General features: G+C 41.3%; 2 protein-coding genes and 1 long non-coding RNA gene across 3 annotated transcripts in view; 2 read left to right on the top strand and 1 right to left on the bottom strand.

Moving 5' to 3' along the window:
• The first annotated feature begins 973 nt into the window (after positions 1-973).
• LOC117545524 lies at positions 974-6,966 on the top strand. Its single transcript, XR_004568849.1, has 3 exons — positions 974-1,039; positions 1,596-1,709; positions 6,878-6,966. It is a non-coding gene; the product is annotated as an uncharacterized LOC117545524 (long non-coding RNA).
• Positions 6,967-7,442: 476 nt separating this feature from the next.
• LOC117545539 (proteoglycan 4-like) lies at positions 7,443-11,582 on the top strand. Its single transcript, XM_034215360.1, has 6 exons — positions 7,443-7,454; positions 7,514-7,655; positions 8,298-8,459; positions 9,671-9,769; positions 10,476-10,601; positions 11,443-11,582. Exons 1-6 carry the CDS (start codon positions 7,443-7,445, stop codon positions 11,580-11,582), a joined length of 681 nt encoding a protein of 226 aa, XP_034071251.1.
• Positions 11,583-11,841: 259 nt separating this feature from the next.
• LOC117545517 (nucleoprotein TPR-like) overlaps positions 11,842-24,409 on the bottom strand; it is a 75,819-nt gene continuing 63,251 nt past the window's right edge. The window contains 14 exon segments of the mRNA XM_034215336.1: positions 11,842-12,009; positions 12,762-12,860; positions 15,861-15,882; positions 15,884-15,959; positions 16,079-16,220; positions 16,876-16,974; positions 17,052-17,164; positions 17,761-17,852; positions 17,992-18,063; positions 19,245-19,301; positions 19,303-19,439; positions 19,521-19,671; positions 20,510-20,752; positions 20,994-21,068. Coding sequence (XP_034071227.1) covers positions 11,954-12,009; positions 12,762-12,860; positions 15,861-15,882; positions 15,884-15,959; positions 16,079-16,220; positions 16,876-16,974; positions 17,052-17,164; positions 17,761-17,852; positions 17,992-18,063; positions 19,245-19,301; positions 19,303-19,439; positions 19,521-19,671; positions 20,510-20,752; positions 20,994-21,068 — 1,434 coding nt within the window. The 3' untranslated portion in view covers positions 11,842-11,953.

The following is a 24,409-nucleotide window of genomic DNA, read 5'->3' as shown; positions in this document are numbered from 1 at the left end:
AATATATCTCAGGTCTCAGATATATACAGAATCTGTCTCTCTGATTGGCTGAAACACCAAACAGAATCACTGCAACATCCCTAATCCCCTCTTTTCAGCCCTGTTCCAAAGTGCTGATTCTCTGTCTGTTACTTTAAATGCTAATGTGCTGCTGCTGGCCACGCCCTCTGAGAGGTGATTGGTTTAACATAATGGTGCTCTAGGAGGAGATTCAGTGATAAGGTGTGGGGGGGGGTTACCTTGGTTGGTTATTGGCTAATCCTTGCAAACCCAAAAAAACATTGTGACATCACAAAGTGACCAACATCTGATCAGCTCATTTTCAGACAGGGTTTTTATAAAGATGGATCAGGATAAAAGAGAGGGGGTCTTTGTTCCTGAAACGTGTGCATGTAGAAGAGACATGAGAAAGTATTTTTGGATAGTGACTTTCAACTCATATGAAGCTTTATGAAGATTGGATGGTAATGGACAAGCATCCTGATCTGGGTGCTTTTGTCCGTCTGTCCTATCTCATGCCGGTGTCTCAGGCTCTCTCTCGCCCGACGGCACAGCCTCTGAGAGCTGCTGCGACAGGTCAGCATCAACAACACCTCACTGCCAGCAGAACAGCTTTCACATGTCACTAACCAGATCCAATACTGTGTACTGAATTAGGTAACCAAACAATCCCCATCTGGGCCATGTTAGCTCATGTTTACTATCAATCCACACAAAGCCGTGAGATGAACAAAAGAAACCTGAATTGACAGAATTCATCTATAGAATTTTTGGAATATGTTATTTATGAATGGCTCAGCAGAGGCACAAGGAAACAGCAGGGACTCATACATGCAGGTACTGAGATGCAAGACAAAAAGTCACATATTTTAATATATTGAAGTTTAGACGTGAAATATGTTGCAGACTTGACTCTTCCTTTTTCTCACCATAAAACTGATATGTTTCCCTTCTTCATTGGTTTTCTCCTCTTCAGGAAATCGGAGACCAGGCAGGGGGTGGGGAGACTCCAACAGTGAGAGTGAGGAATGGTACTCAGGTGAGTTGTTCTAATTCTTATTCATTCAAAAAGAAGGAACAAAAACCTTAACTGTGTACAGAAACAGAAAGACACAAAGCTTTTGCGAATGACTCTGGATGCAGAAACTGCCCATGAAGAAGACTGGAGGGTTGTTTTTTCAAATGTTGAATCGACTTTCTCAGATAATTTGCATCACCAAAATAACATACTAGCTAAGTTGGGTAGTGCATTGCCAAATACAAAGCCCTACTCTTAGTAAACAAATCCATTTGATTTCAAGACTTCAGGGGAATGGTCTTTAGGAAAATATACATATTATTTATTTGCAGGGAGTTGGATGAGAAGCTCAGTACCATGAAGAAAATATAAATCTAGGCCACTTAGCTTAGCATAAAGACTGGAAATGGGGTCAACAGATCAACAGTCAACAGATCACCTAAACGTAAATTCAGACACAACACACACAAGTTTTTTTATAACCAAACCTGTGGATGTGTAAGTCAGTTCTGAACCATGGATTCAATGATTGATGTTGTTATCTTATGACAATTTGTATTCTTATGTTTTGATGTAGCGAGGGGCCCCTGCTCCCGGTACCCCAGGGGTCAGTGTCCGGGGTCCATCAGACAGCTGACTGCCAGCTCCTCTGGGCGAGCTCCTGCTGCACCGACCAATCAACCACAACAGGGTTTGGAATATTTATTGCCTTCTTTAATTTCAAAAATAATATCTTAATGAAGCACTTTTTTTAGGTGTATATCAGTATGTAGTGTCTCTACTTTAAAGAGTCCTCTCCTGCTGATGTCAGGTGTATATCAGTATGTAGTGTCTCTACTTTAAAGAGTCCTCTCCTGATGATGTTCAGGTATATCAGTATGTGTGTCTCTACTTTAAAGAGTCCTCTCCTGCTGATGTTCAGGTGTATATCAGTATGTAGTGTCTCTACTTTAAAGAGTCCTCTCCTGCTGATGTGTCAGGTGTATATCAGTATGTAGTGTCTCTACTTTAAGAGTCCTCTCCTGCTGATGTTCAGGTGTATCAGTATGTGTCTCTACTTTAAAGAGTCCTCCTGCTGATGTTCAGGTGTATATCAGTATGTAGTTCTCTACTTTAAAGAGTCCTCTCCTGCTGATGTTCAGGTGTATATCAGTATGTAGTGTCTCTACTTTAAAGAGTCTCTCCTGCTGATGTTCAGGTGTATTTCAGTATGTAGTGTCTCTACTTTAAAGAGTCCTCTCCTGCTGATGTTCAGGTGTATATCAGTATGTAGTCTCTACTTTAAAGAGTCCTCTCCTGCTGATGTTCAGGTGTATATCAGTATGTAGTGTCTCTACTTTAAAGAGTCCTCTCCTGCTGATGTTCAGGTTATTCAGTATGTAGTGTCTCTACTTTAAAGAGTCCTCTCCTGCTGATGTCAGGTGTATATCAGTATGTAGTGTCGCTACTTTAAAGAGTCCTCTCCTGCTGATGTTCAGGTGTATATCAGTATGTAGTGTCTCTACTTTAAAGAGTCCTCTCCTGCTGATGTTCATGTATATCAGTATGTAGTGTCTCGACTTAAAGAGTCCTCTCCTGCTGATGTTCAGGTGTATATCAGTATGTAGTGTCTCTACTTTAAAGAGTCCTCTCCTGCTGATGTTCGGGGGTGTATATCAGTATGTAGTGTCTCTACTTTAAAGAGTCCTCTCCTTGATGTTCAGGTGATATCAGTATGTAGTGTCTCTACTTTAAGAGTCCTCTCCTGCTGATGTTCAGGTGTATATCAGTATGTAGTGTCTCTACTTTAAAGAGTCCTCTCCCTGCTGATGTTCAGGTGTATATCAGTATGTAGTGTCTCTACTTTAAAGAGTCTCTCCTGCTGATGTTCAGGTGTATATCAGTATGTAGTGTCTCTACTTTAAAGAGTCCTCTCCTGCTGATGTTCAGGTGTCTATCAGTATGTAGTGTCTCTACTTTAAAGAGTCCTCTCCTGCTGATGTTCAGGTGTATATCAGTATGTAGTGTATCTGCTTTAAAGAGTCCTCTCCTGCTGATGTTCAGGTGTATATCAGTATGTAGTGTCTCTACTTTAAGAGTCATCTCCTGCTGATGTTTCAGGTGTATATCAGTATGTAGTGTCTCTACTTTAAGAGTCCTCTCCTGCTGATGTTCAGGTGTTGTATATCAGTATGTAGTGTCTCTACTTTAAAGAGTCCTCTCCTGCTGATGTTCGGGTGTAATATCAGTATGTAGTGTCTCTACTTTAAAGAGTCCTCTCCTGTGATGTTCGGGTGTATATCAGTATGTAGTGTCTCTACTTTAAAGAGTCCTCTCTTGCTGATGTTCAGGTGTATATCAGTATGTAGTGTCTCTACTTTAAAGAGTCCTCTCCTGCTGATGTTCAGGTGTTATATCAGTATGTAGTGTCTCTACTTTAAAGAGTCTCTCCTGCTGATGTTCAGGTGTGTATATCAGTATGTAGTGTCTCTACTTAAAGAGTCCTCTCTGCTGATGTTCAGGGTATATCAGTATGTAGGTCTCTACTTTAAAGAGTCCTCTCCTGCTGATGTTCAGGTGTATATTCAGTATGTAGTGTCTCTACTTTAAAGAGTCCTCTCCTGCTGATGTTCAGGTGTATATCAGTATGTTGTCTCTACTTTAAAGAGTCCTCTCTGCTGATGTTCAGGTGTATATCAGTATGTGTCTCTACTTTAAAGAGTCCTCTCCTGCTGATGTTCAGGGGTGTATATCAGTTGTAGTGTCTCTACTTAAAGAGTCCTCTCCTGCTGATGTTCAGGTGTATATCAGTATGTAGTGTCTCTACTTTAAAGAGCCCTCTCCTGCTGATGATCAGGTATATCAGTATGTAGTGTCTCTACTTTAAAGAGTCCTCTCCTGCTGATGTTCAGGGTATATCAGTATGGTGTCTCTACTTTAAAGAGTGCTCTCCTGCTGATGTTCAGGTGTATATCAGTATGTAGTGTCTCTACTTTAAAGAGTCTCTCCTGCTGATGTTCAGGTGTATAATCAGTATGTATGTGTCTCGTACTTTAAAGAGTCCTCTCCTGCTGAGTTCAGGTGTATATCAGTATGTAGTGTCTCTACTTTAAAGGTCCTCTCCTGCTGATGTTCAGGTGTATATCAGTATGTAGTGTCTCTACTTTAAAGAGTCTCTCCTGCTGATGTTCAGGTGTATATCAGTATGTAGTGTCTCTACTTTAAAGAGTCTCTCCTGCTGATGTTCAGAGTGTATATCAGTATGTAGTGTCTCTACTTTAAAGAGTCCCTCCTGCTGATGTTCAGTGTATATCAGTATGTAGTGTCTCTACTTTAAAGAGTCCTCTCCTGCTGATGTTCAGGGTGTATATCAGTATGTAGTGTCTCTACTTTAAAGAGTCCTCTCCTGCTGATGTTCAGGTGTATATTCAGTATGTAGTGTCTCTACTTTAAAGAGTCCTCTCCTGCTGATGTTGCAGGGAGAGTGGGGGTCAATATCAGTGTGAATGTATTGTCTCGTACTTAAAGGAGTCCTCCTCCCTGCTGATGTGGTTCAGGGTGTAGATCAGTGATGTAGTGTCGGTCTATCTTTAAAGGAGTCGCGCTCCGCGGGTGCGTGATGTTCGATGGGTGTATTCAGTATGGGGCAGTATGTAAAAAAAGTAGGGGGGTCTCTACTTTAAAGAGTCCTCTCTGCGATGTTCAGGTGTATATCAGTATGTAGTGTCTCTACTTTAGAAGAGTCCTCTCCTGCTGATGTTCAGGTGTATATCAGTATGTTAGTGTCTCTACTTTAAAAGTCCTCGTCCTGCTGATGTTCGGGGTGTATATCAGTATGTAGTGTCTCTACTTTAAAGAGTCATCTCCTAGCTGATGTTCAGGATGTATAGCAGTAATGTAGTGTCTCTACTTTAAAATAGGTCCTCTCTTGCTGAGTTCAGGTGTATATCAGTATGTAGTGTCTCTACTTAAAGAAGTCCTCTCCTGCTGATGCTTCAGGTGTATATTCAGTTATGTAGTGTCTCTACTTTAAGAGTCCTCTCCTGCTGATGTTCGGGTGTATATCAGTATTAGTGTCTCTACTTTAAAGAGTCCTCTCTTGCTGATGTTCAGGTGTATATCAGTATGTAGTGTCTCTACTTTAAAGAGTCCTCTCCTGCTGATGTTCAGGTGTATATCAGTATGTAGTGTCTCTACTTTAAGAGTCCTCTCCTGCTGATGTTCAGGTGTATATCAGTATGTAGTGTCTCTACTTTAAAGAGTCCTCTCCTGCTGAGTTCAGGTGTATCAGTATGTAGTGTCTCTACTTTAAAGAGTCCTCTCCTGCTGATGTTCAGGTGTATATCAGTATGTAGTGGCTCTACTTTAAAGAGTCCTCTCCTGCTGATGTTCAGGTGTATATCAGTATGTAGTGTCTCTACTTTAAAGAGTCCTCTCCTGCTGATGTTCAGGTGTATATCAGTATGTAGTGTCTCTACTTTAAAGAGTCCTCTCCTGTGATGTTCAGGTGTATATCAGTATGTGTGTCTCCTACTTTAAAGAGTCCTCTCCTGCTGATGTTCAGGTGTATATCAGTATGTAGTGTCTCTACTTTAAAGAGTCCTCTCCTGCTGATGTTCAGGTGTATATCAGTATGTTGTCTCTACTTTAAAGAAGTCCTCTCCTGCTGATGTTCAGGTGTATATCAGTATGTAGTGTCCTACTACTTTAAAGAGTCTCTCCTGCTGATGTTCAGGTGTATATCAGTATGGTAGTGTCCTCTACATGTCTCCATGCTTTAATGTTCCAAAAAGCTCTTTATTCTTCTCATACTAGGCCTGTGCTGCTGCCCTCTTTCATCACCCTCTGTCTGAAAACCAGAGCCCAGTCTGCTATGATTGGTTAGCTGGCCGCCTCGGTTGTGATTGGTCAAAACGCATCTCGATCACTGAGGCCATGTGATGCGCATCTCGATACATTGCCTACGATACATTAACGATACATTTGAAGCACCAGGCGATACGATACGATTCACCCCTGTTGCGATACAGCTCGATACGATTTGATTCAACATTATGCGATTCAGGGCGATACGATTAACAAATCAGCAAATCATAAATTAACAAGAAAGTGCTTCACATATTTGGTTCTCTCTACTAGTACTGTGCATCCCATCATGCTGGTTTCTTTTTGACCTTAAATAAAAAAACACTTGGACTTTTCACAAGCTGGCCTTTCACAAGGGTAGTAGTGTTTCTCTGTCTCCAGAGTACAGTTCCAATGTTATAACACCTCACAGTTACAACAATGTAAGGATGCATTGCCCGGATTAAACAATGTGCAAATAACAGCTACCATAGTGCCATGCCCATACAGCTGCTGACTGATGTGCTCAACACTCATCCATAGGCTAACTCACCAGTGAGCAGAAAGCACTGGTTTCTATAGGAAAACAATAAAGAATACAAGAACCTTTCACAAAACAGCTTCTTTCATAACTGCTTACAGTGAGGAAGACAGTTCAACTGTTATTGGCCGTCCCAGGCTGCTGTAAACTAAACACCTCTCTCTCTGACAGAACAGCTCTCTGAGTGATTTCACTCATAGTCTAACTTTCAGGTTCTCTTTTCAGACGCAGACCCCATGTCGCCTCTTTATGTGCGTCGCTAACTTCCTCGTACTACTTGTGTACTTTAAAGCGGCTCGGCATCGTTTACAATTTGCGAGCGATTTTTTCAAGTTGTCCGTCTTTCTTGTGTGTGTGTGTGTGGTGTGCGTGTGTGTGTGTGCGTGGTGTGTGTGTGTGTGTGTTGTGGGTGGTGTGCGTGCGTGTGTGTGTGTGGTGTGTGTGTGTGTGTGTGTGTGGTGTGTGTGGTTGTGTGTGTGTGTGTGTGTGTGCAGGACTCCTTGCTGATGGGACCCTCTGCAGTGATTCTCCCATCGATGGACTGACAGCTCTCAGCAATGGGACCGTTCTGATATTCAAAGGTCAGAATCAGTGTGTGTGGTCCAGCGGTCTTTGAGGATACGCGTTAGAATGTGTTGAAATGTTTCGACATCAATTCAAATGTTTGACGTGACTCAAGCTTAAAATGATTTTCTGCAAACACTGGAAAGAAATATATGAAATCAGTGTTTGCAGAGCTTTGTTTGTGTGAGATCTCAGGAGAATATAACGAAGTACATTAACTGAAGTACTGAAGTACAATGATGAGCCAATTGTTCTTGAGTATTCTTTTCATGCCACTTAATACTTTTACTTTACCACAAATATTTGATATTTGTTTATAATAATAATTTAATTTGCAATTAAGATTTCAGCATATAGACACACAAGTTTATAAAATATGATGAAGAATAAAACTAGATCAATTAATCTGGACAATTGAGGATTCATTATTTTAGTTTTTTTTGGGTAAGTTTTTGTTTGATACTTTCCCAACATTCTTCTTATTTCTTAAGTGACATGCAATGCAGGGTTTGACGGGTTAAAAGCAGAGAACAAATGTTTGTGCTGTTTGGTGTGTTGTGTCTCAGGTGAGCTGCTGTGGTCAGTGGACCCCCGTCAGCCGCTCAGTGGGGGGTCCTCAGAGGATCACACACACTCTGGGTGTGTCCTCTCCCATCGACACAGTGTTTCACACGCTGCAACTGCCACGCACACACCTACATCATCAAGGTACAGTATGACCTGTGACCTCTGATACTGCCACTAACATCGACATTAATAAAAACTTTACATAAAGGTAAAGGATTTATGTTGCTAAAAACTTACAGTTATTAAATCATATCAGAGTTTCTAAACTATATTCTGGATTTTTTTGCACACTTTGTCTCAAACTTTTACAAACTATTTATTTGTCTACATGTTCACAGAGCTGAACACAATGCAAGTAGGCGGGAACACATTTACAGTAGCATCTTATTCAAATTCTACTACTTTAAAAAATGGTTATGTTTTTCCAAGTCTAAAGGGGAGCCATATCATTGTTGATATATATATATATTTTTATATACTAACTTTATATGCTAGGGGCCAACTAACCATTGGCATCGTGTGTGTGATTTTCTGGAAAGTTAAACGCACTATGGTCACTAACCAAAGCATCGTGAACATGACTGATGATTCTAAAACACAGACACCGCACCTGGTCGTCTGTGATTGGGCTAAATTCAGACCTTCTTAAATGGACAATGAAAAATGTTGACCTCTGCACCTTAAACAACTCTGTTCTTTTGTGTTGATGGTATTTATGTAGGTTTTATGCATGTGATTTGTGTATAATGTAAGTGGTGTTGTGTATGTGACTTCCCCCTGCAGGGGGGATCAGTTTCTGGCGTCTGGATGGGAACATGGTGATGGAGCCAGGTTACCCCCGACCTCTGACCTCTGAGTTCCCCGGGCTGACAGGAAGTATCCGCGCTGCGCTGGCAGTCCCCGCCACCAGGAGCTCACCGGAGAGTGTGTACTTCTTTAAGAGCGGTGAGGAGTGCACACACACACACACACACACACACACACACACACACACACACACACACACACACACACACACACACACACACACACACACACACACACACACACACACACACACCACACACACACACACACACACACACACACACACACACACACACACACACACACACACACACACACACACACACACACACACACACACACACGTGTCTGTAAGCACTATCTTTTAGTTACACTGAAAAATGAAATGACTTGTTTATGTGAAATCTGTTGACATAATACATTTAATTAAAGTCAACGCATCAGTTTTTCAGGTACGGTTGACGTTGTACTTTTACTCCAATACATTTCTAAGGCAAATATTGTACTTTTTCTCCACAAAATGCATTTGATAACTGTATTCAAACAGTTAATTTGCCGTTTTAGATTACTCATACAACATTTAAATGTATCAAAACATGATGTTACATTGAAGTTAATTATATATATATTAGCCTGAAATTCTGTGGAATACATACTTTTAGTTTAAGTATAGTTTGATGCTAGTAGTCTTATAATGTAATTTGCATCTCTGTACCCTGTATGCAAGGGCTGGTTTGCCATCACTAACTGTACGGAGGCTCAGTCATTGGTACACGTTCATCTACAAAGCCATGTTGGATAAACTACCATCTTATATCTGCTCCCTGATCTCTCGGCGAATTGAAAGTACTTATTGCCTGAGATCGCATGCTGTGGTTTTATTAAATGTGCCAAGTGCTAGGACTGTCTTAGGGAAGAAAGCTTTTAGATGCGCAGCTCCTCTAACTTGGAACAGTCTGCAAAAAGAATGGAAACGTACCAATCTGGTACCACTACATGTTTTTAAAGCACGGATAGATGCTATGCAGTCGGAAACTGTTGGAACCTGTAAATGTCACTATGTAAACTGTAGTCGCTGTAATATGCTGTATGATGTCCTTTTTGTTTTTCTGTTATGTTTATATGTATTCATGTGGAACCTACTTGCAGCAGGTCACCCTTGAAAAAGAGATCAATGATCTCAATGGGACCTGCATAAATAAAGGTTTGAAATGAAAGTGTAACAGGTGATCTGTGTGCTGTGGCTTCCTGCACAGAGCAAGGATCTGTCCTCTCCTCCTGTAGAGATAAACTCACGTCATAAAAACAGTTTGTGTCCTGAATGAGTCCCTCTCCCTGTCTGCCTGCAGGAGACATCATGCAGAGGTTCAGTTTCCCAGCAGGCAGTGCGCCCTCCTGCAGCAACACCCCCAGCACCGCCCCGAAGACACGCTTCACTCTCCAGGCCGGTCAGTATCCAACATAAGTGTTCCTTCAAAAGGTTATAAAAAGAATCAATCCAGGATGAATTCAGCTTAAATGTAAATCTACTGATGCCAACCGATGTAACTAAGTACATTTACTCAAGTATATGTTAAAACCACTACAGTTCGAATAATAATAATAATCAGTAAAATAATAAGAAACCTTATTTATATAGCACTTTTCAAAGAGTTACAAAGCATTTACATAAAAAGCAGAACAGCTTCACACACAGAAAGGGATTCAGCTTCAGTTACTTTGCATACAAACAAATTGCCAGCTATAAACATTTAAGTCGTTTTCTAATTAACAATACAAAATGTATTTTACAAAATGAGACTGAATCTTTTTTATTTATTTTTTTGAGATTTTCTGCATTAAATGGTTTTATGTTTGATGCCTATACAACTAGGAGTTTTACTTTTACTAAAGCAACATTTCCAATGCCGAAGCTTTTACTTTTATTACAATATTATAACAGTTTGATAGTAATTCTTTTAGCTAAGTAATCTGAATACTCTTTCTACCACTGCCACAAACCAACTTCCTATAGAGTCTCATAACTCAGTGATTAGCAGTCTGCAATAAGTATTCCAATCCTTTCATAAAAACTTAGATTTGATCGGGCTGGTCCCTCAAAGACAGTCAGAGTGGGCATGCATTAAATGATGATCTTCTTATTTCTCTCATCAGGTCTTCTGGGGGCAGAGGTCAACATCAGAGTGTCTCTGAAGGGGTTCCCCTCCCCCGTCACCTCCGCCCTGTCCCAGCCCCGCCCTCAGAGGGGGGGGCTGTTCGAGCACTACGTCTTCTCTGGACGTAAGAACCCGCCTGTTACACACTCACTATTGTCACTAAAGCAGAGAGAAATAGTTGACCATCCCCAGGGCATCTTGGGTTTTGTGACAGCTCCATTTTAGAATAATATAAAAGATGAAGGGAAACTACCACACTGTTGACTATGTGGTGTTTTTAAACACCAGTAGTGATAGAAATGTCTCTGAGGCTGATCGTGTATGTGCTGAGGTCAGTACTGCACTAAAGTACACTTTGAAGATACTTGTATTTTACTTTTTTCTTCTCATGCCACGTTCTACTTCTTCACCTCAGAGGCAGATATTGTACTTTTTACTCCAATACATGTATCTGACAGCTTTAGAGGCTTCACCGTTTTTTTCCCATCAGCCACCAGACAGAAAAAGGATCATCAGATATTCTGATGGTTGGAGTCAGTCTTCCTGTAGCAGACACGTTTCAAGGTTCCAGCTTCTCTCTGTGCAGCTTGGCTTATCTTAATGTACAAGTTATTAGGTTGAGGTTTGGACTGAACAAACTCTGATGGGCTCAGGTGATTGGCCAGAATCTCTCACTATTTTCTGAATTTTCAAAAACCAAGGGATCTTTGGATTAGTCTTGGAGAAAACAGTTCAATATGAGCTCTACCCCAAATAACTAACTATAGAGTTAAACCCTTCTTTTCACGAGTAATAATAATAATACATACAATGATATACCAGGAGACATGTTCCTGCTTGGAGTCAGTTCTTCTTCCTGATATATTTGACATAATGGTCACAAACTCTTAACTCTTTCCATCTGTGACAGCTCTGACTCGTCCAGTGTGTGAGGTGATGTTAATAATAATCCTCTCTCTCTGCAGCTCTGTTCTTCAGCGTCCACATCTCAGGTGACCTGCTGGTGCTGACCGCACCTCCGGCCCCCGCAGCCCCGGCCCCCCCCGCCAATCCTCAGCCCTGTTGTGTACAGCGACTTCGCCAACATGGCCGCTCAGAATGCTAACACCCCCCCCCCCAGCTAACTCCATCAGAGTGTGGCTGCGCTGTCCCTAACGTCCTCACGTCCTGCTCTGGTATTATAACCACAATATTTTCAAAGCACTAAATGTATCATGTACTATTATTGCAGTACATTCATATCATGATTTCAATTCCCAGAAGTGGTAACTATAATGTTCTAATGTAACTAATATTCCTTACAAATTTGAATAGCTGCGTCATTCTTTAAAACGTTCCACTGATTACAAACAACACATCACTGCTTATCATTATTCAGCTTTATTATTAAATGTTTATTAACAGTCTACAGCAACATTAAGATACTAACAAAATAATCAAGAATAAACACAATGGACTGGATCATCATCATCATCATCAGGCCAAGCCCCCTCTGCCCATGGCCCCTCCCCTTCCTCCTCGAAAGAAAGTGCCTGAAAACAAATGTGAGGAGAAAGCATGAGAGATTCCATGTGATCATATCTGTTTGTGATCTATCCCCATGTTTATGCTGCTCTCTGCTTATTGCACTTCAATAAACAGCTTCATCATTCCCCAGAGTGACTGGAGCTTATTGTCAACATGTTCCACATCAGGTCTTAACAGAGTGCTCAAGGGATGACGTCTTTTTAAGTTAGCATGGCAAGGGCTCCCTCGACAAGAAGCCGAGGGATTCTTCTAAAGAATTTATAATATTGCAGAAATTAAGATTTTTGGCAAAAAAACGTTTTATATTTTCACATTTTGTTCAGCAATATAATGTCCACACATTAATAACACTTCATGATTCTGAAAGTATAAAGTCAATCAACAGAAATAAAAAGATAATCATGACGTTATAACAAACCACATGACCTTACGTCTCCACCGCTAAGATAAAAGTGGCTAGTGTTCAGCGTGATGACGTTGAGTAGTCTAATTTAGACACTTAGCAACCGTCTTTTATAGGACACAAAGAAGCTTCTGATATTCACCAGCGTGTATTTACTGACATATTCTATGGCGTAAAACAAAACATGAACATCTCTTCAGCTTGTGTTAACAGACATTATTCAAAGGCTTCTAACCAAAAACACATTCAAAAAACTGTTGACTTGAAGACGAGAGCGGGAGGTGCTGAAATGCTGACTCATTCCTGCACCACTACATCATCTCTGACACTGAAAGGACAGTTGTATGTGGTCACCTCTGCGGCTGAGCAGCGTGCGCGCCTCCATCCTCCCCCCCCTGGTTCCTCTGCTCATCACACCACTTGCTGTGCGCCGCTGAGCTGCACTGCTGGTGTCTGAGGACGGAGAGGAGCAGACTGTCAGGGACAACACATCAGGACAAACATTAAACACAACCAAAGATTAACATCTGTCATACCAACTAGGACAAACAGATTCAGCTGAAACAAATATCACCGTCAGTCATTCTGAGTGTGGATCGGTTGAGATGATCAGAAGCTGCCCATTTTTCAATGTTTAGACGTTCGATTTAAAAACCTAAACAGATTGATCTGGTTGTCCAGCTGTCCAGATAAGCATCCCTTGTGTACAAATTGATGTTGAAATATATGTTAAAATATAATTTTGAATGAAGTATTGCTGATCTGCAGTCTACAAATTCTTTACTACAGACTTAATCAGTCCCTGAGCAAGGCATCGCTCCCTACACTGCTCCCTGGGTGCCGTTCATAATGGCAGCCCACTGCTCCTAACACTAGGATGGGTCAAATGCAGAGAAACCTTGTACTACGTAATGACAATAAAAGTGAAAAAAACAAAACTAGTTTCTTTGATACAGTTTCTCATATTTATTTATTGTTCAATGAAAAATCATCAATCCCTCCAATGTTGTGAATAACACCTAGAATGATAGGGCTGTTGCCAATAGCTTTTATAAATTGTCTTCTAAAAACCTAGTTATCAGACACGTTATTTTTTTCAGACTTCAAATCCATGACAACTGAAACAATTTAGAGTGGGTGTTAATGGTCCTTTTTAAACAGACAAGTCAAATCAAGCAATCTGATTGGTTCTTAGCCGTGATATAATGAGCGTATATCACAGGTAGAATTGCAGTTGTCACAAACCCTCCGCGTCTGAGAAAAGCTACAACCGTTACAACTGTAACATTACGTCCATTACGAAACTAACTAACTAACTAACTAACTAACTAACCAACTAACTAACTAACCAACCAACTAACTAACCAACCAACTAACTAACTAACTAACTAACTAACCAACTAACCAACTAACTAACTAACCAACCAACTAACTAACTAACCAACTAACTAACTAACCAACCAACTAACTAACCAACCAACTAACTAACTAACTAACTAACTAACCAACTAACCAACTACTAACTAACCAACCAACTAACTAACTAACCAACTAACCAACTAACTAACCAACTAACTAACAAAGCTTAAGATGGAAACATGTAAGGGATAATGTGCAGCAAGGACTTATTGACCGTTGTTAAGGACGCTCACATCTGCAGAAAGAAGTCCGGTCGATTTAACTGTATACCGTTGGGCTGAAAAGCAAACTGGGACAAGAAAACAGCGGAGAAGTAACGGGCAGAAACCCTCCTTTTTACGCAGCGGTCCAGACATAGACATCAGACGGCGACACATATTCAGTGTGCAGTTACTTTGGCATTAGGGCAGGATATCTAGATACTTTCCAAGGTTTGACATAATGAATTGTGCTACTTTTAAAGCAAGCAACGATGTTTTCAAATCTGTAATCAAAAAGCTCCTCAAAAACGCTATAGAAGCAGTTCCTGCCGTTGCTACGTTAGTTCAAACAGTAACAACGGACTACTTTTGATTCTTTTACCCATAATGACCGCCTCGCTGCACATTATCCCTTACTTAACTTCAACCTCCGGGGGGGTCTTACTATGGAGGAGTGGATTGAGCAGTGCCTATCTCCAGAAAAAAAAGCACCTAAACGACGACATGCAGAGCTACGTGAAGAGCAGGTAGACCAACTGGAGAAGTACCACCATTCAAAAGCTTTGATGACAAAAGTGCAATATTTGAAACAAAGCAGAGATATGATGACCGTTAGTGGCCACAGGTGTGAAAGCTCTCTCCAGAGCTACTGGAAGCAGAATCTCGGGACCGGAGAAAGTGGAGCAATATTCTGACCACGCCAAGCAACAGCCTAGAACAACCACGAGTAAGCCACGTAAGCCATGCTACTGATGCTGGACAGGTTTTCAGTGGCTGCACAATAAACGGCAACATACACATTAAATAAATAGCCAAATAATGGATCAACGCTCTCTGTGTAATATGTTCGCTAGCTGTTAGTGTTGTTGCATAGCAACCACCTCGCACTATGTTTCGTGCAGAAGGCAACGGAGGGACTATTTTATTTTGAACAACATTATTTACTAATAAAAACTATTTAAATTAGAGTGTATTTTCTTTCATATTGCCACACTTAGTAACCGCTTTATAAAAGCAATAGCTCACTTCAGGCCGTGATATATGCTCATTATATAATAATAATAATGGGTTTCATTTATAAAGCACTTCATATTTGACTTCAAATCCCAAAGTGCTACAAGCAGTGAGCATGCACAGTATAAGAACATTATACAACACGGTAGAATTAATAAAAAGCAATAACAAACAAACAATAAAATAAAAGGGTGGTAATAAATAAAAGGTCTAGGCAAAGGCTGGGTTTTGAGGCCTTTTTTAAAAGCCTCCACGGTCTGTGGTGCTCTCATTTGGTCGGGGAGAGCATTCCACAGACTGGGAGCGGCCGAGCAGAAGGCCCGGTCTCCCATAGTACGGAGCTTAGTCCTGGGGGGTTTGAGGAGGTTGGAGTTGCTGGAGCGGGTAGTCCACAAGGAGGTATGGGGGGTGAGGAGTTCCTTGAGGTAGGGAGGGGCAGTTCCATGGACACACTGGTGGGTGAGGACGGAGACCTTGAATTCGACCCTCAGTTCCACGGGGAGCCAGTGTAGTGCTTTAAGGATGGGGGTGATGTGATCATATTTGCGCACCCTCATCAGGATCATCATATCACAGTTAAGGGGCGTGGTTCGGCCCGACGAGAAGCGAACCACGCCCCTTAACTGTGATATGATGACCATATACCACGGCCTGTCGTGAGCTATGACCAAAACATACACTGATCGTTAATGTGGAAGCTGTTAGCATGTGTAAATGCAGCCTTTTGACAGTAGTCGCAGCAGTTCTGTTAACATCCCAGAAAACCTTAGTTGGGTTCACAATGAAGAGTTAATGCTGGTCAGAAGACAGAGTACAGTACCAGGCTCCTGGCTGGTAGAGGGGCAGTGAAGCATCATCACTCTGCTGACCTGCTGACTCCAGGTCTGTCTGGCTGTCCAGAGAAGATTCAATACCAGCACTGCAAAACACAAACACTGAACTCAGACACTCCATCCAAATCTGTTCTCAGTCAAATGGAACACATTGTTTACACAGATACTTCAGACGATTAGGAAAGGGATTCAATAAGCTGCTCACCCCTCTCCCTCCTGCTCCATGAACACTTCGTCCCCATCATCTGCAGCAGACGCCATCCCAGTGGATGTGGTTACCATGGGAACCGACTGGGATGCCATGTTGTCACCACTGTCTGAGGGCAGAGACTCCGTGAAGACGGTCACTGACAGACAGAGTCATGATTCACACGTCACAATGTGCAGTGCGTCACCATTTTTCAAGTAAAATCTATCAAACGAGATGTTGATCTAATCGAAATCAAGATTTCCAAATTCTTTCAGTATTTTTTTTATCTCCACCTTGTAGGGCTGTACCCGAATATTCGTTCGTTGGAGTACTATTCAGGTTTCAATTTCGTTATTCGTTTTTTTTCTGATTGAATTTATTGAAAACTCCAATATCAACGTAAGAGCTTGTTCGGGGGGTGCTAACACTTAACCATAAACGTTATTGTTTACTTTCTCCGTCTTTATATGTAGATATTACTTTTCTCCGTTGATCTCTGTCACGTTGTTTCCATAGCAACAACAACTTCCTGTCAACAGCGCTACCTCTCCTTCAAAATAAAAGCATGTCCACAAATAGGAAGCCAAGCCAAATTACACTTAAGACATATACAACTGCAACGAAAGTAACAAACACAATGCGATATCCTTTTCAATTTCAAAGAACACAAATTGGGTTACATTAACAAATAACTATAAAACAACAATACTGTAGAATAACAAAATGAATGCCGTGGATAAACAGAAATGCACGTGTTGAAGCGGTTGGCTTTGCAGAATCATGAATCATCTAGTACAGAGCCTGTGTCTCACCTGGTGCAGCCACCTGCAGGGGGGTGGTGGGAACGCTCCTCCCTCCTCCGTCTTCATCGTGAGCAGCCAGGAACAGAGGGGACTCGTACATCCCCAGACCTGAACACAGGGTTAGGAAGTCCATCAACATGTCACTGCTGGAGGTAAGTTTAGGTGTGTGTGGTGGTATGTGTTACCTCCTTGCGAGGCCAGCTGTCCCAGGTCAGAGTGAGAGGCTGAGGTCTGAGGCAGCAGGTCTTCTGGGGGTCCGAACCTGAACCTGGTGGACAGACCCGTCACCTGAGGAGAGCTGAGAGACAGGGAGTCGCCATGAAGCTCTCTACTCATACAAGTTAGGCTTTTAAAGTGAGAGGTTGTTTGGATGGAGTTCTAGTTGCTTTTACTTTAACTTCTTATCTTTACATACATTTTGTTCTCTTATTTGATCTTTTATTGCACATTCTTTTTTGAACAGGTATATTTATTACTTCATCCTATGATTATATACATACATTTTTTTCATTGTTAGTTTTTTTTAAGTATTATGCTTTCTAATGAGGTAACAAAAGAAACGCCTGTTATGGTCATTTTAAACTTTACAACAATGTTAAAAAGCAAACGTATATACAACCATAGGGGCAGAAATGTGATTTAAGAAATAAATCACAAGGACCACACACTCTAGTTTGACTCATTTGAGATTTCTCCCTAATGTTTGTCTATTTTCTATCACAAGGGAGATTAGATTGTAAAGAAAAGGTAAATAGAGTTTAGAGTGCAGCACCTGACTGACCTGATATCCTCTCTCACTACAATCACACAGAATGAAGCCCAGCAGGTTATTCACTGACACTCTAGATATTTAATGACATCCAACATGTTGTGTTCCTCTGTGTCAGATCTTACTGTATGGCCTCAGCAAAGCCATCGGTGCGGTGTGGGACCACCAGGGTGGGAGTACTGGGAACCATCCTGTCGTCATCATCAAAGAAATGTTGCTGCAACACACACACACTGACTGAGACACAGTAACACCTCACATGCTTCACACACAGTCTTTAGACTAGTTACACAGGTAGGATTGTGTCTGACAACATTACAGTATTCTAACCCCTGGACACACACTCCGTCTCTCACCATGCTGCCTATTCCCGGGGTGAGCTGAGGTCCGCGTCCCACTGAGGGTCTGCGCAGCTGAGAGGACTGTCTCTGATTAAACAAACAGAACACAGGACATCACTGTATTCTATTCATTCAAGATTATTATTACAGGACATTTTCACAGCAGCTACAACACTCATTTTACATTTAAAAAAACATTTCACAGCGTAAGTGCATCTAATCAAATCATTTTCTCTTTGTTTTTATGACCAAACAACAGATTTAGCCAACATCTATTTGTTGTAATGGCAAATGGACTGTATAGCGATTTTCCAGTTTTTAAGATGCCTTAAAGCGCTTTTGCATAGGTACACATCATTCACACACAGCACGTTGGCCATGGGGAGCCATTTTGGGTTACGCTTCTTGCCCAAGGACACATCAGCATGTTGACTGCGGGGGCTGGGAACGGAACCACCAACCCTCCAATATGAAGGTTGGTAGTTATATGACCGTTCTACTCAGTTTACATAAGAGGCTGATATGCACCACTAAAGCATTCATATTTTCTTCCAGATGAGTTTTAATGTTTGTACCCTAAACATTAAAGGTACATATTGTGTTAGCAGTACACATGTTTTTATTATAACCCTCATCTGTTCCACAGAACTCCACAAAAACATTTTGCCTGGAAAAAACTCTTAAGTAAGTTTGTACAGGAGACAAACCCATCTAGATTAGTTCCAGAAAATGTATCCGCTGTTTTTTCTTTCTAACTGCCTCTCAGGGCTTCCATATGTTACTGATTAGTAATCTATTACATTCAATCTTTATTAATTACTATTACATTTTGCAACCCGTAAATGGTTTCTGGGGGATGCAGTCATTTGACAGGCTGTGTGTAAAATGTGTGCAATAAACGTGTAATATAGGTGAAATGACTGTGTATCATGGGTATAATATACAAGTGTAATAACAGTGTAACATGGGTGTAAGAGGGTTGTATTCATTTGTAATGTAGGTGTAATTACAGTGTACTATGGGTTTATTAAGGGTGAAATAACAGTGTATCATGGGAGAACATGGATATAATGTGTAAAAGTTGTGTAACATGGGTGTAATAGGAGTGTATTAATGTGTTAAGTGTAATAACAGTGTAATGTAGAACATAGACAATCATGAGACTTTCCATTCAAGGGTTGAGGAAAAAAGGGTTGCATCTCGAGTTATAAAGCTATATGTAACTTAAGCATGACTGTGTTTTTTATTTGATGTACCTGTGTGTTTACCTGTGTGTGTGGGGGTCCCAGCTCTTGAACCGGGGGTTGGATATAGAGTCTTGGTGGGGAGGGGGTGAGGGGGCCTGCGTGGGTGTGGCAGGCGGGGGGTGAGGGAGGAGGGGGAGGGTGTAGAGGAGGTTGGGGGGAAGTGGACAAGCTCTCGGGGGGGCTCGGACTCCGATGTGGCGCTGCTGCTGCCTTCATCTGGAAGAGAGGGGAACTCACATTAGAGGGCTTCAACAAGAGGGCCAGAGAATGAGTGAGGGGGGGGGGGGGGGGCCTCACTGCTGTGGGACGGCTGCTGCGAGTCTGAAGACGCTCCACACACTTCTGACGGCTCTCCTTCCTCCTCCTCTGCCTCCCTGCCTTCCTCTCCTCCTCTCATCCCGCTCTCACCAGCCTCCTCATCTTCATCATCATCCTCTTCCTCCTTATACTGAGGTAGAGAGACCAAATAGGGTTATTTACTTGGGACAACAGAAACAAAGCTGAAAACAGAGTGGTGCAGTCAGCATTTGACCACATCCAGTTATTTGAACCTTGGTCTTGCAACATAATATTGCACTTTTTTATTTATACTCTGTTATTTCTTGCACTTTTTTAATAGTTTAAAAAAAAACGAGTTGAATGTTGTATGTGTTATATAGATTTATGTTGCATTGTTGGAGGAGCCTGGGACCTAAAATGTTCATTGACATATCTACACTGTGGCTCTGTGCATATGACAATAAAACCTTTGAATCTTTGCAGTCTCCACGTTTCTGATTTGGTTTTGGTTGTTATCCTGAAATAAGGTCTGTGGTTAACTCAAGGAGAAGACATTTGAACATTTTCTTCTAAGACATAAAATACATCAATACATAAATATTGTGAATGTCTGAAGCTTCTTTTTCAAGAAAACATGGTTGCTAACAAGTGGCTAAATTACACTAGTAAACGTCATCACACATAACATTAGCCACCTTTAGCTTAGCAGTGGGGAAGTCATGTGACTGTGATGTATATTGTTTTAGCATTACCATAGCTATTAACATTTCAACACACTTCAAAAATCATAAAGTGGTGTTAATATGTGGAGATTATCCTTCTGAACAAAATGTGTAAGTATCATGAAAGTTTTTTTTGCTAGATTTAACTTTGACTACAATATTCAAAAAATCCAATGGAAAAATCCGATTGCTTTTGGTTGAGGGAGTCATTGTGATGCTGACATCCGGGTTGGCCTATAAAAAACATCACTGCAACACTATTTCAGATAATGAACAGATCAGCACCCCGTCATCTTCTTCTTCCTCCTCCTCCTCCTCCTCCTCCTCGTCATCTTCCTCCTCCTCGTCATCCTGCTTCTCCTCCCCCTCTCTACTCTCACGGCTCTCGCTGTCCGTGTCGATCACGATGACGTCCCGGATAATAGTGGAGCCCTGAGGGGACATCATGTCAGAGGGGACGGACTGGGACACTCTCTCCACATCCTCGTCATCTTCAGCTAGAACGGGGAAACAATCGTCCGGAAGCTCCTGCAGGACAAACATAAAGACATTATTCAATATCTTAAAATCATCATAACTGTGTAATCTCCACCTCTTTTCCTAGTAGTGGAGACGATTGGAAGCCATTATCCTACTGTGCATGTTTGTAGTATCCTTATCTACTAGGGCTGCACGATATGAGTAAAACATGTCATAATGTTGTTGAATATCTGTTGGGAATTTCATGCAAAACTAAATAGCAATAAAATGAAGGTCATTGGTGACTGACCTGACTGTCATCAGGTGAATCCTGACGCTTTTCCTCGTCCTGCAGCTCTTCTACAATCTCCTCATCACCTTCCATCTGAAACATACCAAGTTCCAGCTCTCACTTAACACCAATGAGTTCATTGAAAACTGAAAACAGTGCCGATTGACAAAACTAAACTTGGTAGAGCAGCTACTTAAGTGATATGCTTTAGAATGTTGGTTTCCAACCTCAACATTATGAGTAACAACACGTGTTACACTACTGCCATTCAGACTTATGCTTGAAACAAAGCTATTGTATGTGATCGAGCTATATTTTGCTAATATTTTATTTACCATTCTTTTTCTTACTTTGTCAAATGATTGACATCCACTTACATTCTTTGATCAGTTAAGGCGAGACACGGCAGGCAAAAACATCATTTTTCAAGCACTGGTCAATTTTGAGATTCTGTGCTATTTTGATTCCATAACATGTTTTCTTTCAGGCTTTTGGAAGGAAAACATATAAAATACACATTTAAGTGTTTATTTTACTATAGTTTGTCTATTTGCGTCTGTAGATTTCTCCTAAATTCACCAAAAGTTAGCATTCTAACGTAACATAAAGTACCGCGACCGCTGTGTGCATTTCCTTTGTATCAGCAACCAATCGTGAAAGCACAAAAGGGTCTTAAACCAAGAAACGAAATCTCATTGGCTGGTGTCAACTTCTGACAACGTGATTCGTTCAGATGCGTCACGTGGTGTGCTAAAACACTTCCTGGTTAGCTTTCCGCTAGAAATTGAAATCTCAAAATGGCAAAAGAACGGCGAAAAAAACGTTCACAGAGAAGACGACAACAATTGTCACTTGCACGAAGCAAGGTTATACAAAAAAAAATGACCCTGAACATGAAATACCTTCACGGAGTGCGTCGATGCGCAAGCTATCATCATCCAGGAGGGTTTAGCTAGCGCCTCACTGCAATCTTTAAAGGTCGTTTTCTCAAAATGAGTTTTTTCTCCTACTCTGAGTTTGAAATTTCAACTTCAGTTGCACTTACATACACCAAACCTTCCAGTTATATTCCTATCAATATTATGGAGGCTTTTACAGAAGGGTTTGTTCATATATAATTCATAGCCTGAATTATATAACATTGTATACCTAAAAACATGGCGAAAATGGATATTTTAGGGCTGTTGACAGTATTTTCTGATTTATGGAGTGATAAAAAGAGATATCCAATATCCCTTCTGTAAAAGCCTTAGATACTAATATGACTACAAAATGAAACAAGAATTTTGAACCTGGCTTTATCCAAAGTTCAGATTTCGATTCCTGAAATGTGTTAAAATATGTGCATATTTAATGAGATAATGGATAATTTGCATATTTAAACATGCTATTTCAGAAAACTTGTAATACAAAAAACAATTGCCTTATTGTAAGTAATTAACTGGAGAAATTTCTAGCTGATACCTTTAACTTAAAAAAATTACCCTATTCACCTGGGGTGTCTCGCCTTAATTAGAAAAATCCTGCTGTAACATCCGAGTGTTGATGTTTATTTTATTCACTGTTATACAGAGCAGTGAAAAACAAGTTTTGCAAATCCAAACATAACAGAAAAGGTAAAAAAAAGCATGTTTAAAGATCACCTATCATGCTATATTCGAACAATATACATATTATTATATGTATACAAAACATGTCTCTGAAGTGTTCACCCATTGTAGCATGCCTCATACCCTTCTATTTCAGCCCTGTTACTAAAGTGCTGCTGCTGGCCACGCCCCTTTGGAGCTTCCGCATGCAAGCAGTGAGCTCTGTGAAGAGAAGGCTGTCTACCAGCAGAAACTCAGCAAAATGCTGCCGTGATTAAACTCCATATCATGTTCCAAACCACATCAAGCATTATTTCTGAAACAGTTTGGAGCTCAAACGCTTTTTCTCTCGCTAATTTACCACAAGGTGAGGACCTTTTATATCCGGCTTTTTTACACATATTCTCTCCAGTACAGTGTTAGCTCTGAGTCTTAGCTATGCTTGCTAATGTAAACGATCATATCAATCATCTATATCGATCATCATAAACAGATCATATTACTTTTGTTTCTGATGCAGCACATAGCTTGATATGTTCTTTTTTCAGGGTTTACCACTAGAACAGTGCCTTTGTGTGTATATATATATATATATATTGTTACAGCCGCTGCTACCTTGTGCCCTTAACTCTGTTTGTGTGTGTGTATGCAAATGAGCTGTGCAGTTCCTATGCTGTCAGTGGCCGTCTCGACCTCGCAACATCCGCAGGGATTGGACAGACGTCACCCAAGCCCTGCCCGCTTCTGCTACGTCATCCGGGGGAGGAGTATAAAGGCTGGGCACGGATACCATTCGGGAGGCTCTGTATTGTGTGACAGACGCCTCAAGCCTCTCCTTGTGATACTGCCTTCGTTCTGTGACTTCTGAGACTGTTTAGCCGTGTGTATTCTGTGTTAGCTACACTGATTAGCAGTGTATTCAGTAGGGTTTCTGGGCGAGCACACTGATTAGCAGCGTGTCGTAGGGTTCTGTGTTAGTATAGGGTTTGTGTGTGTATATTGCTTAGATCCAGGTTGATTAGCACCTGTAGACCAGCATTCCCGTGTGTATATTGCGTAGATCCAGGTGATTAGCACCTGTGGACCTGCACCAGCTGTGTTTTCCCACAGCCCCGTTTTGTTTATTGTTTTGTTTCCACTTTAGAAGTGAGGTATTTCCTTTCCTTTGGTATAGTACTGGGCAACTCTCTTTTGGAGACCCTTTTGTGAGATAGTGACAGCTTGACCCGTTGTTGGGCCAAGCTGTTTGTGTACATCATTTTACTCAGTTGCCGTTACCAATAAACCACCGGTAACATATACCAAATCCAATCTGGTCGTGTCGTTTCCCTTTTGTACCCCTAGCCAAGAGGGAACGTAACAATATATATATATACTTTCCCCATATACTTTTACTTTCTGACACTTTGTGAGGCTCCTGAGCAGAGGTCGCGTTAACCGAATATTTTCCGTCTATGACGGATTTTTTTTAACAATGACGGAAAAATCTGAAAGCAGTCCGTCATTTTGACAGATTAGAACAAACTGGGAACAGCGCTATAGTTTCCCCGCAGCGAGGCTCCGGTGTTAAGCATGCCTGCCAAAAAGGAAATTATACCGTTTCCAAACCAAACTTTGCCCTACAAATCATTGAAATATCTGTGAGTTTTGGCTTCACGCTGTGCGCACTCCCGCGAGGTGCAGTGGGCACGCATAACACGGGGCTAACAGTTCACAAGCGTGCGCCCCACCCCCCGTTGACAATTCACGACCGTGCTCTCTGCTTGCGAACTCTGGAGCGGTTCATTGCTGGTGTGAACGCAGTCCGCACCAAAACATAGGAAGCGTAGTATTTACGTGTCACAA

This window comes from Gymnodraco acuticeps, unplaced genomic scaffold, assembly GCF_902827175.1.
Source record: "Gymnodraco acuticeps unplaced genomic scaffold, fGymAcu1.1, whole genome shotgun sequence".
NCBI classification, from domain to species: domain Eukaryota; kingdom Metazoa; phylum Chordata; class Actinopteri; order Perciformes; family Bathydraconidae; genus Gymnodraco; species Gymnodraco acuticeps.
This window is presented reverse-complemented; position numbering and strand designations above follow the sequence as displayed.